At 33.3% G+C, this 18555-nt stretch overlaps 1 protein-coding gene across 1 annotated transcript in view; it reads left to right on the forward strand.

Moving 5' to 3' along the window:
* The window catches only part of LOC124356954 (vesicular glutamate transporter 2.1-like), a 35017-nt gene that overhangs the window by 8289 nt on the left and 8173 nt on the right, over window positions 1-18555 (forward strand). The window contains exons 2-9 of the mRNA XM_046808287.1: window positions 114-264; window positions 1452-1688; window positions 3167-3341; window positions 4080-4222; window positions 5552-5672; window positions 6829-6968; window positions 16561-16703; window positions 18322-18442. Of these exons, the coding sequence (XP_046664243.1) occupies window positions 114-264; window positions 1452-1688; window positions 3167-3341; window positions 4080-4222; window positions 5552-5672; window positions 6829-6968; window positions 16561-16703; window positions 18322-18442 (1231 nt within the window). The remainder of the gene's footprint in view (window positions 1-113; window positions 265-1451; window positions 1689-3166; window positions 3342-4079; window positions 4223-5551; window positions 5673-6828; window positions 6969-16560; window positions 16704-18321; window positions 18443-18555) is intronic.

Genomic DNA, 18555 nt, shown 5'->3' on the forward strand with positions numbered 1-18555 from the left:
AAGTTATATTCCTATAACTGCATTATCTGAACGAGTAGTATCGTCCAATTGAAACTAACAATTCTCCAGTAATATTCTTCACTTTTACGATTTGTCCTTATATTGTGTTGCAGGCCTACGGGTTTAAGAAGACGTCACCTAGTGACATTCCTAGCGTTCCTGGGGTTCTTCACCTTGAACAGTCTCAGGTCGAACTTCGTCGACGCTATTGAACCCATGACCACTCCCTACAATGTCACCCTGGACAACGGAACAGTTGTGGAGGTGAGCCATCTGGCATCACAACCAGTGATGGAGATACTATTTAGTAGTGTCCTATGTTGAAGTAGGAAATTAAATGTGTGTGACATGATTCTTTTCTTAGAGAAGAGGAGGAGGAGGGTAGAGATATTTAAAAATACAAATCATAGGGAAATCTTTAAATGTTAAACATTTCAAATTATGTTTCGTGGTCTTGTTAAACGAAATAGGACTGCCAAAGTTGGATTGCTATTGTTATTTTTGACATGCATAATTGTGTGGTAACAAAAGTGTAAAAAATAGGGGATGGTATGTCCGATTTTACTGATTTGTCCTTTATAAAAATCGGGTTTATCAATATAGGTGTTTAATGATAAATAAAAAAACAGAGTAAAAGTGGAACAGGAATCTTCGCTGTATGAGCCTTAGATCAAAATACAAATTTCATATACATGTTTGGATCGAGATATAAGTTCCGCGATAGCTATGGATTTAGATTGCGGGATTGTTAATTGGCTAATCTTCATATTGAGATATAAATATATGTAAGAAAGGCACTGAACCTATTTTTCCAGATTTACATTACCGGTACAAGATTGTTTGCTGGATAATATTCACATTAAGAAATAAATTGTAACATAGGCACTGGTCCTCTTTTATCCGGATTTATATTTCGGGATTGTTAGTTGGCATATATTACCTACATGTATTACCTTCCTTACGCATTTTAGTTTAATATAAAGGACCGTACACTAGGTACTGGTCTCTTAGAGAGAGATACTCAGGTTTCATTCTAAAGGGTTATTTAAGAGCATTGAAAAACATTTCTTATTGCAATAAAAATGGTTCTCCTGACAGCTAACACAAAAGTTTATTATTGAAATTGTAATTAAATTTTAAAACTTATGTGGCAACAATCCATGATTTTATTTCTGATAGATGATGCAACAGTGGAGGGTGAAAGGATGTAAATTTATTAAAGTACTGTGTGTTTCCACATTATTGTATCACAAAAATCGTTGGAATATTTGTATTCTATTTAAATTAGTAAATTTTCTAAAAGTTTTTAATATTTTGTAGAAGGAACTGTTCAATAAAGTAACCATTTAATGTGTGATATTGTTATGAAACATTCCATAACAATATCGACCCAATCGTTGACACTATTATGTGCTAACTTATAAATATCCTTTTGTGTGATATGATTTCAGAAAGTAAGCTTCAACTTTGAAATGCGGGTGGTATCACATGTCATGAGTTCCTCCTTCTACGGATTTGGCGCCACTCAGATTCTAGGAGGGTGGCTAGGTGCCTGTCTGGGTGGCAGTCGAGTATTCGGTGTGGGGGTGGCCTTCACAGCACTGTTTTCTCTTGTTATGCCTTTTGTGGTCAACACAGGCGTGGTCAACCTACTGATAGCCATCAGAGTCATTCAGGGTCTCTTTGAGGTATGTCAGGATATATTAGTTTATGTATTGAAAACTGTTATTAATTTGTCGATAAAGTTTGAAGTTTAATCCCCAAAATGTTCCTAAATAATTTCATAATTTGGCATAACTCAGTGTATATAAACCTAGTGAGGGTATTACGAGATCGGCACCAATAATGTGTATAAATCACACATTTGCTCAGTAGCGCACTCAGAAGTTCATGTAGGGTGTCTAAAACATACGGGTAGTCAGGAGTATGGATGGAAAGCAATGGATTACAGTTCGAACATCTGTAAAGGCCAGTTGAGTAACATAATTTTGCACTGAAATAGAACCTAGTGAACTATAGGAATAATAAATACTTAAATTACAGCATCTAACGGAGAAAAATTAAAAAAAAGAAAAATTACAAAATTAATTCACCTACGACAAATATAGGAGTTCAAAACGTGTTAATGCAACATGATGTCATGAAAATTCGAATTTATGATGGCATTTCTCAACCTTCCAAGATAAAGAGAAAATTTAAATATAAAAATGTTAGTTTTTATGAGAGCTATTGGTTGATAGGCGTAATGAAAACCATACGTTATTATTTGGTTTCCTAGATTTTACGGGTTTTAAATATCCATAGTTAAAAGTAAGTTTTAAACATGGAAATTGTCCATATATAACTGTATCATATTTAAAAAAGAGTACTTTTTTAGTAACCTCCATTAGAAATTTGGATCTGCTAAACTTTTAACGAGGTAAAAGTAGAAAAAATGGCGAAACGGTACAAATTTAAAATTTTGAACCACCCTGCATACAAAAACGTAAATTTTCAAAACTTATTTTTTCACTGAATTAAAATGAGGTACGTCTCGATTTACTTTTACATTTGAAAATACTTGAAATTACTGTCCTGAATTCTTTGGGGTCATAATAAGGGGTTTTGTTAAACCGAACAAGGTAGGTTTCTCAGATTAGTCACTAAAGAACATCGTGGTCTGCCCCAAGCTGTATAGATTTTTTTACAAAATGTGTTTATTAAAATTGTGTAATTACACGTCTCTTCCTCTGTGCCGTAATTCTTGATAGAAACATTCTAGAGATTTTAAACTTAATATATATTCCCCTTATTTAAGGAAGAAATTTATTGATTTTAAGGCCAAAGGGCAGTAACTTGCAAAGATCTGTCGTGAAAATATTACGTTCTGTTAGGTTCTACGATCCTATGTTGTATCACCTTATTTTGTCTTTCAAACACTCCAATTAGAAAAACTAAGAAATCTTGTAGAAACTAATCTGGAAGTGCGATAATTTCAGTAATCACCAAGTGAAATTCTCCTGCTTGGGCTCTGGTTCACTCATTCCAGTCAGCCCCTAAAAGGTGTATAAGACAATAAACACATGTTTGTTTTATATTATTTCAGAGTTGTACATTCAATTAGTTGTAATTATTCTCAAAGGAGTTTCTATAATCGCCTGTGAACTAATCTTCATGCTTGTATCAGGGTGTCACTTACCCGAGTATTATCGCCGTCTGGTCTCGATGGGCGCCTCCCCAGGAGCGGGCTCGGCTGGTTACCATCGCCTTCTCAGGCAGCTATTTTAGTGTCGTAGTCAGCCCCCCAGTTTGTCGCTTCATCGCCAATACCCTTGGCTGGCCGTTTATCTTCTATACCACAGGTGAGTTCAACAACTACGTTCCTTTCGTTTTTTAAGTCCACCCATTTTCTAAGGTAGGTTTGGAATCCTACCTATTTAAAACCTGAAACAAAACAAATCCAGAGACTTGTTAACTAAATGAGTTCTCTGGCTCAGCCATATGAATTTGTTTCAGTGAACCAGGAAGACTGAAGTTTTGGTTGTTGTAAGGAGACAGATTCCACTCATGCCACATTGTTATGAGATACTACCCAATGTTCAGATATTGTCAAAGAATAATAGTTGTGGATTTGTTTTATTCAAAGTCAAAATATAGTTATTGCAGACAGTTTATATATATATATATAATGGATACAGAGGTCCTGGAATTGAGACTAAAGGTTGATATATCATGACAAACAAAAAAATCTAGGACATAATTTATACTTTTATTTTTTAAATTTTGACATAATTAAGATGAATATTTAACAAGATTCAATGTTATATACAACCAAAAACCAGTGTAAGTTTTTATTAATAGCAAAAGTATTAACTTAATAGTTGGTTAAAAATATATTAAAAAATGTATTTGTCTGAGTGAAGACAATCGTACTGTATTCAAAGTATGTATCACAAACATACTACATTTGCACCTGACCGTACATTGTATTTACCATAATTATTAGTTTAGTAGAGTGTCTTACATTAGGATTATAAAACACTAGAATGATATTCAAATTACTAGTCATACGTATTCATGATAATATTTAATGTTTGTAGGTATACTCGGGTTAATATGGTGTGCTGTTTGGTGGACTGTGGTGAAGGACAAACCTGAAGACGACCCTCACATCTCCACAGAGGAACTAAAGTACCTTAGAGACAATCTTGATTGTGGACCTAACGACTCTATTCCTAAACATGTAGGTAATGGTATTGTTTCTTATTAGTGAAGCCTATCACTTGAAGAGCTGAATAAATTTTATTTCTGTCTATGAAACTGTTTCCATAATATCTTAAGAACAAACTGACCTATGTACTTGAAATTTTGCATGAAGCTTCTACATCGAGATAAATCTTGATATATGTCAATCCATGGGATTTGCCTGAGCATTAGTATAAACATTTTCAAACTGGTCTTATGGGAATGAGGGTGATAACGAGAAAATCGAATAATGAATAGTAAACAGAATATAATCACATGGCATTTTAAGAAGTAACAAAGTATCACGTGTAGCTCAATTATCCGTATGATATTTTAAAAACATCTCAATCATCTAAATCATTTACATTTTGCATGATACTTCATTTCTACACAGCTTGTAGGGAGAACCACACATTTCTTTTCTGTATGGTTATCTTTCCCTCTCTATCGTTTTACAGAACATGTGATAAAATTTGCTATATACTTTGAACTTGCATGCAATCTCAGCAATGCCTGTTGCGCTACATGTGGTATTGTTTCTCACATGCTTCTTTTTTTAAATTTGTTAACCAGCACTCAAGTTGTACCAATTTACAATATAGTGAATTGAATGTAATTAAAAATGTAATTTTTAATTATATTTTGTATTAATCTCAAATGTGTCGCTAGCATTAAATAGTATAAAATAATAGAAACTGTTATGGCATCTCATTTCTGTTGCAACACAGATGCTTGCGTACATTTGTTTAAGGTTTTCCTCATTAGAGTATTTTCTGCCTCATTTTAAATGCAGTCTGTACCTTTATTTTGGTTTAAAAATTATAATAATATTGAATATTGTGATCATAAATTTCTCCTGTGTAACAGGTTTGCACCTTATACAAAGCACATAACACTCAGCACATATTAGCAACCTCAATAAAAGAGGCAACAGCAATGCTAAATTTTGACAGCAGTTGATGTATTACATCATACAATTGTCACTAGAATACAGTGTCATAAGGAACAGAAAGTGTAGTTTTTAAAACCTGCAAACACACAGAGCCGAATAGAAAATTTAGGTATGGCCTGACATTGCATTTTGTCGCAGTTTTTAAATAAAGATTTTTAAGCTAAAACACCTCATCCCGAAGCTACTTTTAATTCCGAAGCATTGAGTTACGGTGTCTTGGGACTAAACCTTTCTGTCAGAAAACAAGATAAATTTATAAAAAGTGTATATATATCTAACAACTATTTGTTTCTATTGTTTAGTAAAATATTTATGGACACCTTAAAAAAATTATAAAAATAGAGCTATAGACTGAAAAATTGGACTGTTATACAGATCATATATCCTTGGGACAAGTTCGTCACATCGTTGCCTGTATTTTCCATAGTTGTGGCTCACACCTGCATGAGCTTTGGCTTCATTTCACTGGTTGTTGGAGTGCCAATGTTCTTGAGAGGTATCAACTTTATTAACTAGCTGTAATTAGTAACTTAACTTACTATAATTACTATTAAAGTAGGACGATTTAGTAGAAAAAAAACACAACCTTCAACCAAGGTTGTACTACTGATGTACATTAAATGAAATAAAAACGAATTTATTTAAACAGACAAAGCCACATGGAAATTACTCATACTTAACCTGTAAAATTATAAATATAAACACAATTTAATAGAAGACTGAAGGAATTAATATTCAAGCAATAATTAAATATGGTTGTTAACACGTTCACGTCTAGTACACGTGATCTTTCACAACTGTCGTACGCTCGATGGGGTGCACGTTGCTATGCAGTTTCTTATTGCGTTTTTTATTGAAATAATCTTTTATGAAGAATTGCGATACCTTCATACTTAGACGTTTCATGTATAAAATTATTACGGTTGTTTGCTATTATTATTGAAAATGAGACGGTATATGAAAAAGTCCAGAAATAAGCCATCGTCGTAAACGTTTTAAAATACAAAACCCTATATTTTCAGAAGGGACATTTGGAATTTGATATTAACTGTGATAAATTAATTTTGTAAAAGCTCCAAACATAAACAGATGTAGGAGTAAATACATACTACTTCAATACAATAATATTATTGTTGAAGTTTTGAATCAATACAAATTATTTTGATGAAATCAATTATACTTGTGCAAAACTGGAAATAAATTTATGGGAGCCCACATGTTTGTGGATCAGAGCATATTGCCATATAGGGCAGAATTAATTGTAATACGTAATCCAAAAAAAGGTCATATGGAGAACAAGATAGACACAATTTCACAATAATTATATGCATATTTAATGCAATGCCAAAACAAAAAACCGAAATGAGTTCAAATGAATCTGCTTGTTAGAACTTGCCTAGTTGCATACTTATAAGTACAATTAATTAAGAATACCTATACACATTATAGGATAAAAGTATAAAATGTATGGTATTACGTTGTTTATAAGAGATCTTAAACTTTATATCAACCTTCGATCCTTGGAGATAACTATATTGTTATCAAAGTTATGATTGTAGTAATAGTTTTAATGATCATGATATTTTTCAATAGAATAGTGATTGTGATGAGAAATTTATTACTTATAAAGTTGACAACGCCTTTGGTTACAGATACATACAACTACCAGTTAGATACTAGTAGAACCGGACTTATGTCGTTACTGCCGTATCTAGTGTTGGCTGTCCTGATGCCGGTCGCTGGAACGTTGGCTGACTGGTTGAGGAACTCAGAAGTGCTCACTACCACACAAGTAAACTGGAAACTTTGTGTTGCTCGTATTTTGTTATAAGTTTTACTCTGAAACAGTATTTTATACCGTAGTCAAAGTTGAAGCAGTAGAGGGTTTAAGCTCGGTCCAAATATTATTGGGCTCTGAAATAAAACTGTCAAAGACAGAATGAATGGTCATATTAATTTTTTTTAATTACTCTGACTATTATAAGATTTGGTGGGAAAATTTAGATACCGCTATCTAGTTTTGTTCCAACGTAGTTTTGGTAAACCCCAATTATATTAAATATACTTTCTCTTTCCACCTTTCATTTATTTTTAATCTCATTGATGATTTTAAAATGTTAAGTTTTTGATTCGAGTAAGTATATAAACACGAGAATGTTGTTATGATGAGACATTGAGCCTTGTCAGCACTTGCGTAATGTGTGTTCAGTATATGGAGAATGTTTTTATTGAAAAATTATTTCTAATCACTGTAATTATTGAATTTTTGGGAGATTTTTTGTATTTTCTCCAAGGCTCCCAGAACCTAAAACCATCCACCATAAACAAAAAGATATTTATACAGGATGTATCTGAAATACACCAGAGGTTCCTGAAGTCCAAAAACTCTAAACAAACCAAAAGTGTATGTCCTAAAATGCATTGTTTTCCGTCTGTCCGTCTGTTAGTGTTTTTACTTTAAATTATTTTTTCTAAACAACAAGTAGAAAGTTTAAATTTTCAACACATGCCAATCTAGTAAAGAATGTCAATTTAAAAAATTGAAAATTTTAATCAACAAAATTCGGTTTGTTAAAATATTTGATGATGAACTTCTATAATATAATAAAATTAAAAAGTTAAATTCTGTTCTAAAACAAACGGTTTGTTGAAATCGCTCAAGAGATAACACATTTGTGGCATTTTTCTTAACCTAGTATATGATATTTACAAGTTTTTCCAAGTTTCAGAAAATTAACATATTCTACAAGTGTGAAGAAATTTTAACAAAAATATCTCACCATCAAAAAGAGTTTTAAGCTGTCATTACTAAAAAATACAGAACAACTTAACAGTACAGTAATTGTTTCAAAACCTTAGTGATCACTTTACAACAAATGTTCGACATGCCTTCCATTTCTTGTGATGAATGCATTAACATGACTGGTCATTGATTGCCGAGTTTTTTTCGAGTATTCCTGGTGTATTCCTTACACCAGTGTTACAGGCTGGAGTGATACGCTGTAAAAGTTCATCCCTGGTGTTAACTGGTCTTTCATTAACTAGAACTTTCAAATGACCCCAAAGGAACAAATCGGTTTGATTCAGATCAGGCGACCGAGGCGGCCATGATCTCACTGCCCATCTTTCCCCATAAGTTTGGTCCAGAACGTGTCTGATATTCAGTCTAAAATGCGGGGGAGCTCCATCATGCATAAACCAATAGTGCTTTTTCACACTCAAGGGAACATCATCTAAAAATCCTGGAAAATCGTTTTGTTGAAATGTCTGTAGTTTTCACCATTTAGTCTGTCAGGACAATACAATACAATACAAAAGGGCCTGATAAGCAGTCTCCAATGATGCCCTCCCAAACATTTACTTAAAACTTCTGTTAATGTCTCCCTTCGTGAATGTCGTGTGGGTTTTTATCAGCCCATTGATGCATATTGTGGTAGTTGGTTATTCAATGTCGATTAAAACAAGCTTCACCTGAGTACAAATTAATGATGTAAAGCCAGGGTTGTCAGCTTGCTGATAAAACCATTGGCAAAACTGCAAACGTAATGGAACGTCAGCAGGACAAAGGGCTTGTACACGCTGATAATGGTACGGAAATAGCATATGTGTTCTCCATTGAGTAATGCTACTAACTAACTGTCTAGTACTTATACCTTGATCTTACTCTGCTCGCTGTAAAATGCCCTCTTCCAAATCAGGAGTTCTACGCTATCTCTACACCTCGGTCTGCAGTAGAAAGTAACAAAGTGCCAGTCTCCTTGAAGTAAACAGTAGCAAATGTTGAATGGGTAGGTTGTTTTCGAATCGGAAATGATTCGTAATACAAACAGGATGCTAGACGACTATCACCGTTAGCCTTTCTATAAATAAATATCATGTCAGCTTGAAGGTTAAATGGATAACCTGCCATCTTAAATAGAATAATTTCACTATTGACTAATAATTAATGTTTCTACAAGTCTGCGTTTCATTTATTTTAAATCTCATTGATGATTTTAAAATGTTAAGTTTTTGATTTGAGTAAGTATATAAACATGAGAATGTTGTTATGATGAGACGCTGTAACAGATGATATCTGGTCAAAAATAAACAAGGAAATAACTTACTTATCTGACTTCATTGCTGTTATAATCAGCTGTGTCTTAACATGAAAGCAGATTCAGTTGTTTAAAATCATGAAAGTTGAATCATGCAGATGGTTTGTTACAATATCGTTTTTCAAATGTAATAATAATAATCGTGTTTAATTTGTTTAAACTCAAAATAACTTTTTTTACTGCCCAAATACTTACATCAACTTTTGAAACATGAAAAAACTTTAATTGTTTAAAACTGGAAAAACTTCAAAACTTCGCCTGAATCCAACCGATTTCTTCCTTTGAAAGTCCTAGTTTATGAAAGACCAGTTAACACCAGGGATGAACTTTTACAGCGTATAACTCCAGCCTGTAACACTGGTGTAAGGAATACACCAGGAATACCCGAAAAAACTCCGCAATCAATGACCAGTCATGTTAATGCATTCATCACAAGAAATGGAAGGCAAGTCAAACATTTGTTGTAAAGAGATTCCTAAGGTTTTGAAACAACTACTGAACTGTTTAGTTTTTTCGTATTTTTTAGTAATGGCAGCTTAAAACTCTTTTTGATGGTGAGATATTTTTGTTAAAATTTCTTTACACTTGTAGAATAAATTTTCTGAAACTTGGAAAAACTTGTAAATATGAATGTTACAAGGTTAATACAAACCACAACTGTTTTTATCTTTTAGGCGATTTCAACAAATGAGGTACCGTTTGTCTTAGAATAAAATTTATAATATTTAAGATTCTAGTACATTTGTGTACAGGAAGTAGTTTTTAAGAAATTCAAACATCAAAAATTTTTACAAGTCTTCCTTTTTTAAATTTTTTTTTTAAATTGACGATTTTTAGATTAGCATATGTTGGAAATTTTAACTTTCTACCTTTAATGGTTGTTTAGAAAAAAATTAATGTCAAACACAAACAGACGGACGGATGAAAAACAATGCATTTTAGGACATACATTTATAAGAACTTTTTGGTTTGTTTTAACCTTACGAACAACCTCCTGAAGGTATATATATCTTTATATTACACCTTAGTTTGGCATAATATAGGAAAAAAGCTGATCTAGAATTTTAATTTTTGCAGCAGTATGAAGTTTTAAGTAGTATATAAAGACATTGAGGAAATAATTGTGAACAAGTTGAACAACTAAAAGTTTTGTAATAGGTCCGAACTAAACTTTGTACGGGGACAGTATTTTGCACATTGATTTTAGTTAAGTTCGTTAATTTGTTGTTATAATTTTATATATTTATGATAGTATAATTTGAAAGTTAATTGGTTAAGACTGTTTTATAATATCAGCTCTTTGCATTTATGAAAAAATTAACTCAATTTTATTTAAAATTAGACACAAAATGACAAGTTTAAAAAAGATTATGTTAGATACGGGTAATTATGAATATAATTATCACAGTTCTTGATGTCCTAAGATTTCAAGGCTGTAACTGTTCAAATTTTGGAAAAGAAATGGTTATATCTCATTTATTACGTATCAAAGAATAAAACAAAAAAGTTTTTTAGACTTTCCAGTTCATTGCCAATAATGTTAATTCTTAAACGTTTTTTTATATACTGTAAAATTTTCATATAGTGGCCATACATATTGAGTAGTATATAGTAAAACTGTGGAAATAATAGTGAACTCTCTAATATTTGCTAGATTCAGTTTGGTTGATCATAATATGAGCAATATTAGATCTCCATTACTAGTTTTGAATTCAAGAACATTTCACTAAAAAATGGTAATAAGCATTCTCTATCCCCTCCATATTCACCAAAATCGAATGGATTGGCTAAAAGAGCAGTCAGAACTGACAAAGTACTGCAAATTTAGTATTAGCTAATTTTTCTTAGAACACAATTATAGAAACACACTATATGAAACCATAAATGAAACCCGAGTACAGCTGTATTTGGTAGATCATTAAAATTTAGATTATATTATATAATTAGACCTTACGTAAAAATTAATATTTTGTAACAAAAACAAAAACAAAAACAAAATGTAAAATTATAGTGGTGTTACAAAGCATTTTGGTGTTAGACCATTTGGTTTTAGATAAATGTTTTAGGGGTAAGGAAAAATGGGTAGAAGTGACAGTGAGTGACTCAACAATTAAGTCTAGCGACATATACAATTTTGTTAAGTCTGGTTTGAAAAGGAACCGTCACGTAGACTACAGAGACTACAAAATCCAGTAGGCTTAGATGATATATCATTAGTCAGTCAGACTGAAAATAATCTAACAGTGGCGCTTAAGGGCGATCTGGCAACACCGCCTTCTACCAAACTTGCTACAAGGTCAGAATCGCGTAGGCTATCTGGACTCCGAGAGGTGACGGAAATAGCCGAGATGAGTCGAGCGCGACGACCACACCCTGCTTAAATACAAACAATAACAAACCAACCAGTAACGTTGTCATTGACCTTGCGATCAAATGTAAACACCTCACTACTGTTTTAAATATACAGACAACTCCGAAAAGATGTTTACCCTTTACGATTTTGCAGAGCCATAATCAAGCTAGTCTTTTTGATAACAAGGTAATTAACAACTTATGACAAGTATATGTATGGTTTTACTGTTCCATATAATAGCTGTTATATTATATGTTCCACACGTGTTTAGTAATTCATACACCTTGATTACAAAATATTCTAATTTTGTAAAGCCATAATCAAGCCAGTCTTTTTGATAACAAGGTAATTAACAACTTATGACAAGTATATGTATGGTTTCACTGTTCCATATAATAGCTGTTATATTATATGTTCCATACGTGTTTAGTAATTCATACACCTTGATTACAAAATATTCTAATTTTGTAAAGCCATAATCAAGCCAGTCTTTTTGATAACAAGGTATTTAACAACTTATGACAAGTATATGTATGGTTTCACTGTTCCATATAATAGCTGTTATATTAAAATGTTCCACACGTGTTTAGTAATTCATACACCTTGATTACAAAATATTCTAATTTTGTAAAGCCACAATCAAGCCAGTCTTTTTGATAACAAGGTATTTAACAACTTATGACAAGTATATGTATGGTTTTACTGTTCCATATAATAGCTGTTATATTATATGTTCCACACGTGTTTAGTAATTTATACACCTTGGTTACAAAATATTCTAAGGGTGTAATAAAATATTTTAAGTGTGTTATCTTATAATATAAATAACTGCTTATTATGCTGTGTGTTGATGTTGGCTGATACTACAGATATCCAGTAACCACAGGTGTCCCCGCGCCCAAAGCTAATTAAATCAGTTAATTCGGAGTAGCCTATATATTTAAGCCCTACAACCAATGCAGTGCAAAATCTACTACCATCGAAAGCTGGTAGCCCTTGTTTGACCGAGGATACAAGCTTGGTTATAAGATACGGACGATTTATGGTCGTATTTAGCAAAAAAGTGATGCTATATAAATATTGGTTAAACATTTTAACACCATACACAATGCCAAGAGCTTCTTTACCTTTAGTCAGTATTATTTTTCAGCATCATCTCTCTGTCAAAGGTAATATACCTTTCCTTCCAATCTTTTTGAATTTGGCTGAGCACAGTCGCAATACCAAATGCGCTAGATCAAGATTACCTTCGAATCAGGTGCAAAATGATCTAGTACCTGATATGAACAAAGTGATTTTTTACCTCTTCAAATGATTTACTACATGCTAAATTCCTTACATATTCAACATGTAGATGGCTCTGAGTATTGTTGATATTTTGGTGCGTAGTAATTAACTAAACCAAGGAACCCCTTAAACTGAGTTTCATCTTTTGGTTCTGTGCAGTCAATATTACCTTGACTCTGGCGAAGTCTCTATGCCTTGTTACTAATTGCAAAACCCAAATACTCCAGGCTATCACAAAAAATCTACATTTTTGTCATAATTCTAAATCCACTATCCTCTAGTCTCTTACAAGCTTGTTTTAATCTACCCATATGCTCCGAATAACTTTGTTCTATTACAAGAAAGTCGTCCAGGAACACTGTCACACCAAGTATTCCTTCTAGGGTTTGTTCAATGGTTCTTTGAAATATACCATGATCAGATGTTATACCTTAAGATAATCAGTTGGACACAAACAAACCTTTGTGAGTACTGATTGTACAATACTGGTTACTTTGATTATATAACCTCAAGTGCTGATAAGCTTAGGAGAGATATATTTTTGAAAATCTTTCACTGTTCTGTAAACTAGAAAAAAATCCTCAATACTAGGTAAGGGATGTCTGTCTATCCCTAAAAATTAATTAATTGCGACTGTATAGTCGAAACATAATCTCAGCTGACCGTTAGTTCTACTGCCCACTGACTTGTTCTAAACGTGCCAATTCGGTTTCTACCTTACTTTTCAGAGAGAAAGGCAAAGTTCTAAGTTCATAATACGTAAATAACGCGTCAGGTTTAAGTTTAAGTTTTACTGGATCGCCTGTAAAGCAGGCTATGTCATCAGTGAATATTAATGAAATTAATTATACAATTGTTTTACTAAGTTATTAACTGTACTGATCTGCTGAGGTTATGCTCACTTTCTATACATGTCCCTTTTTAATTGGAATAATTAAGATTGTATTCACGATACTGACATTGAAAGCTGGAATAGTTCCCACACCACTGACAGCTCTAACATTGCGATTGCGTCGTTGCCTGCTCGTTGTTGGCTGCAATTGTCGGGCTGTGCTGCTCTGCGATGTCCTAGGCGTGAGACACTGCAGGTGCTAAAGTCGTCTTCCGGAGTTTATTGTCATTGGGTTGCTACTTTCTCCACAAACTTCATAGAAGTTGCGAGCTACACAGATTTTTTATATGTGATGTTCTCCTTCTCCAAAAGTCTCTTTTGTATGCGATGGTCCCTGAGGCACGATACTAGCCGGTCCCGTAGGTAGAGCCGCAGCTAGAGGGGAGAAGGGGGTCGTTCGCCATGGCCGGAAAAATTGTAGAAGATCGAGTCGTTGCGTTTTCGCATAATTTAGTCTCCGCGCGAATACGTTTTTTACTATCGGATCAAAAAGTACAGATACCCGTGTTTGAACGTTCATCACAACATAACCAGAAGAATTTACGGAAGTTAATTTTAACTATATTGTTTGTTTCTGAATTTCTGAACTTCTGGTTATGTCAGTGATAACGAAAAGGTAACGGTTTTTAGTACTTCCCAACAAAACTGTAACTTCAAAAATTCATAACTCGGAAACTTGAGATCAGATTAAGACCAAATTTCCATACAGTACAAGATAGGTAAAAATGTACTGGTTTTAATACGTGGTTTTATACTTATATTAAAGCGTTTGTTGTTACATTACCATCTTAACTTGTACTCTTGACTGAGCGGTTCAAGAAAGTCAGGTTTGATCACATTAAATGGAGCTCGATATATTTTGCTTGTAATTTTGTAAATCGCCATTTAAAAAGTGTAATTTTCAACACAGATACCATTAAATAAGGTTTTATTAATTACAGGCAGGTGCCTGCTCATTTTTAAGATACAATCCGCCAGACCACACTGTTGCAACACCTCACTGGGCAATAAAAATAACACAACACAAATTTATTTTAAAGTTCACTGATGCTTTATCCTATCAAGATAAAATGTTGATATTTCGAGAAACTTGATATATTTTATGCATATTTATAGATAAAGAATAAAATTTTAAAAAAATTCAGATTTAATTTTTTATGTTACTTAAGATTTTAACCTTAAATATATAAAATATTTTAAATTATACCATATAATTGATATAATACAAATCGATATAATATTAACATTTTTTTAGATTTTTTTGACAAGAATCTGAGAAACCTGTAATTGCAATTAGTCATAAAAGGATCTTTACGCTTGCTTACGTGGTGACAGGATATTCGTGATGGCTAAGAGGAGGCCAGCTCTGTACCAGCCGTTCCAGTCAAAACGGGCAGAGGTAATGTCTAGGCTGTTAAATGCCTTTAACACTTAAGGAATCCCTCCAACTCCAACAGCCATCCTCTGCAGTAGACTAGACCGGTCGATCTTCTCTTGTTCCCCAATGTTTTCCCGCTCCTGGAAATCCATAGAATTGTCCTTATTTAAATGACAGGTTTTGCTGGACCCAGTGTGGGTTAAAATTTTATTAATTTTCAAGAAATTATATACTCTTCAATGCATGATCTTTTCAAATACCTCTGGAAAAAGTAGGATTAGGGCTATTGGTCTGCAGGAATTTGAATATAGCTTTTTACGACCTTTTGCTAAAGGTATGATTTTGGTTAGCTTTAGATCAGATTGAAATATCCCTTCACTTAGATGCATTACAAAGTGTAATGCGAGTGAGAATAAGAGAGAGTTCAGAGAAAAACTCCTTTCAAAGAGAACTTGGAAATCTGAAAATATCTTTTGATTTGTTTTGCTTGTGGGATGTCATTGTTGATAACATTAAAATATAGAGACTGGCATGTATTTGAAAAGACAGAGGGTTGTTGTTGAGAATGCGTAGTGCAGGAAAGTATTATTAAGATAGAAGACAATCAGGAAAGGATCAGTAATATATCTCTTTCTAAATCTTTGGTTTACACCCCTTTGAAAACCTTTATTTTAGGTTTTTAGCTATTAATGATCTCCAAAGTTGCCTTAACAGGCTTACTGCTATTAGAAATAAATTCCAAGGCCAGTCTAGATTTACTTTCAGGGATAAGATTACTGTGACGGCACTAGAAGTTTAGTACGCCTTGAACTCAGGAGAAATTAAAAGCTGCAAATAATTTTATCTTTATTTTTTGTTGTTATAAAGTTGTATAATTTATTTTTCCGCATTGAGAGAAAAATCACTTTTCCTGATTGCTTTTTCTTCCATTATTAGTTTTGTTTAGTCCAATGTGTTGAATACATTCTACATATTATGTTAATATTATGAGATACAAATTTGCAAGTGAAGACAAAGCACAATGATAGGGCGGCGGCACGGCAGGCCAGGTCATTACAAACTTGGATGCCTTATTTGACTTAACTAATCGACTGTTATTGTAACTCATCTCAATCAAATTATGTTTAATAAGTAAAAGTTTGGCCAAGCACCGATAACTTTATTCAATTTTAAAGAAGATTTTAAATTTAGATATAAGTTTAATGTTGATTGTTTATGAAAGTTTATTTTTATTACAAATAGTACGCCACATTGTATGTGTTTTCAAATGAACTTGTGCTAATATTTATGCATAGGTTAGTGTTAAATTGGCCTGGGAATTCCATCTTTCATTTCTACTACAATTAAGACTACATAAAAGGTTTCTTCTTGTTATAGGTGCGGAAAACTTTCATCTGTAGTACCTTCATAATTCAGGCGATATTGATTTTGCTTGCATTCCACATAAACTCCGTCAACGGTACGTTAGTGTGTCTGGTACTGGTCATAGGACTGTCAGCGTTCGTCTGGGCTGCCTGCAGGTAACTAATTATTGACTAGCTGCGTCTACTTCTTTAGCACAACAACTGTCATCAGTCATTGATAGCGTAAATGATGATAAGTATTAAAAAAACGAATACCTCTATCATATTGAGATAAACGAGTTGTTTCTTGTGGTTTGCACAGTGAGATAGGCTTTAAAAATTCTGGATTCCAAGAGTTCCAAAACACTGGATTCCAAACACTAAATGCTGCAAAAAATATATTGTCTACGGCAAAGTAAGAGATAAGATAACAGCAATTTTTGGTACATTTTCCATTGTCCAGTGATACGGGAAAAGTAGTAACGCTACGTTTCAAAATCTGCACAATCTGATCCCTCCCTCAGGTGGATATACCTAACTACAATATAGCTTAATAAAAAGAATCATACAATGAATTGTGACTAGTACTCTGGACTTTTATTAAAATAACAATATCAAAATATAATAAGTCCTTTTAAAACTTTTATTACGGGAGTATTTAATATTCCAGTATATTTACGTATGTGCAGCTTCAAGAAGCTCAACATAAACACGTATATATCTGACTACTTATTGCCTAGGCTAAGGGTGGCTTAACACACAACACAGTGCACAGCCTTATCACACGTGTTTTTTTACAGTGGTTGGATAATTGGGTTGTGTAGTCAGAAGGCATTTAATTAACGTAACTCTCTTACCTTTCCTTTAATAGAAACTACTTCATGAGAAGATCTAGATATGTTGTTTCTTCAGATCTCCTTATCCAGAAATGTGTTTATAATTGAGTTTACTAGTCACTCGCGCTGGGTGAGATGGCACTCGAAGAACAGAGGTCTCAATTTTCATCTGGGTACACCGTGGCATCTGTAATCTGTTGTCTATCTGTATCTGAAGAAACAAACGAATGTCTAAACAGCTTCACTACTTGGAGTATCTACGTCTTTGTTCAATCAAGCTATTGCAAGAGGGAGCTACGACCAGATGGAAGGTTAATCAATGTCGGGTAGCATAGGTACAATTGTTAGATCCGTGTCAGTGAAATCTCATATATGGATCAGCACTGATTTTTTCCGTACATTAGACAGTAGGAAAATAGAGAATACATTTGTTGATATACAATTTACACAGTTGTCATCCTAAGATAGCTGTTGGTCGGTTCTCCAACATTTTCCATTCACTAGAGGGTTTTTCTTCCTGAACCCTAATAGAGATCTAACTATTTTCTACAGTGATTGTTCCCATTTAAAATCATAACTGTTCCCACCTAAGTTATACCTAAGGCAGTGTAGGAGTCATCTCTGTGCTATGTTCTTAGTTCCTTTGCGAAAGTTTGGTTTACCTAACTAATGAAGCTGTTTTGTCTCTTCAGATACAGATGGATAGCAGATTCCATCTGTGTTACAGCGTATTGATCAAGATTGATAGTTCTGCTCTATCTCTTCCAGTACCATCTCAGCCAGTGTAGAAGACTAAACTTGCTAGTGTAAATTTAGTGTAAGATGTGGCCATGATAGAGGAATATAGTGTCCACAATCTTATTATTTATTTTTAGTTGTAAGAAGAGCAAGAAGATATTATATATTTTTTAACTTGTGGATAGTTGTTCTCAAATCTAATAGTTGTGCTTCCGTTTCAGTGTAAATCACCTGGACATAGCGCCTCAGCATGCCAGTGCTCTAATGGGATTTTCCAATACATTTGCAAGTGTTGCAGGCTTTCTGGGTCCCAGTCTTGTTATCTTCTTCATGCGTAATGGGGTTAGTTATCCTCTATATATCATATTTCATGATTATTTTGATTTAAGCATACATTATTGTAAAGCATATAAAATGGTTTATATAAATTTAGTAGACCAAACCAATAGAAGAAT

Source organism: Homalodisca vitripennis, chromosome 3, assembly GCF_021130785.1.
Source record: "Homalodisca vitripennis isolate AUS2020 chromosome 3, UT_GWSS_2.1, whole genome shotgun sequence".
NCBI classification, from domain to species: domain Eukaryota; kingdom Metazoa; phylum Arthropoda; class Insecta; order Hemiptera; family Cicadellidae; genus Homalodisca; species Homalodisca vitripennis.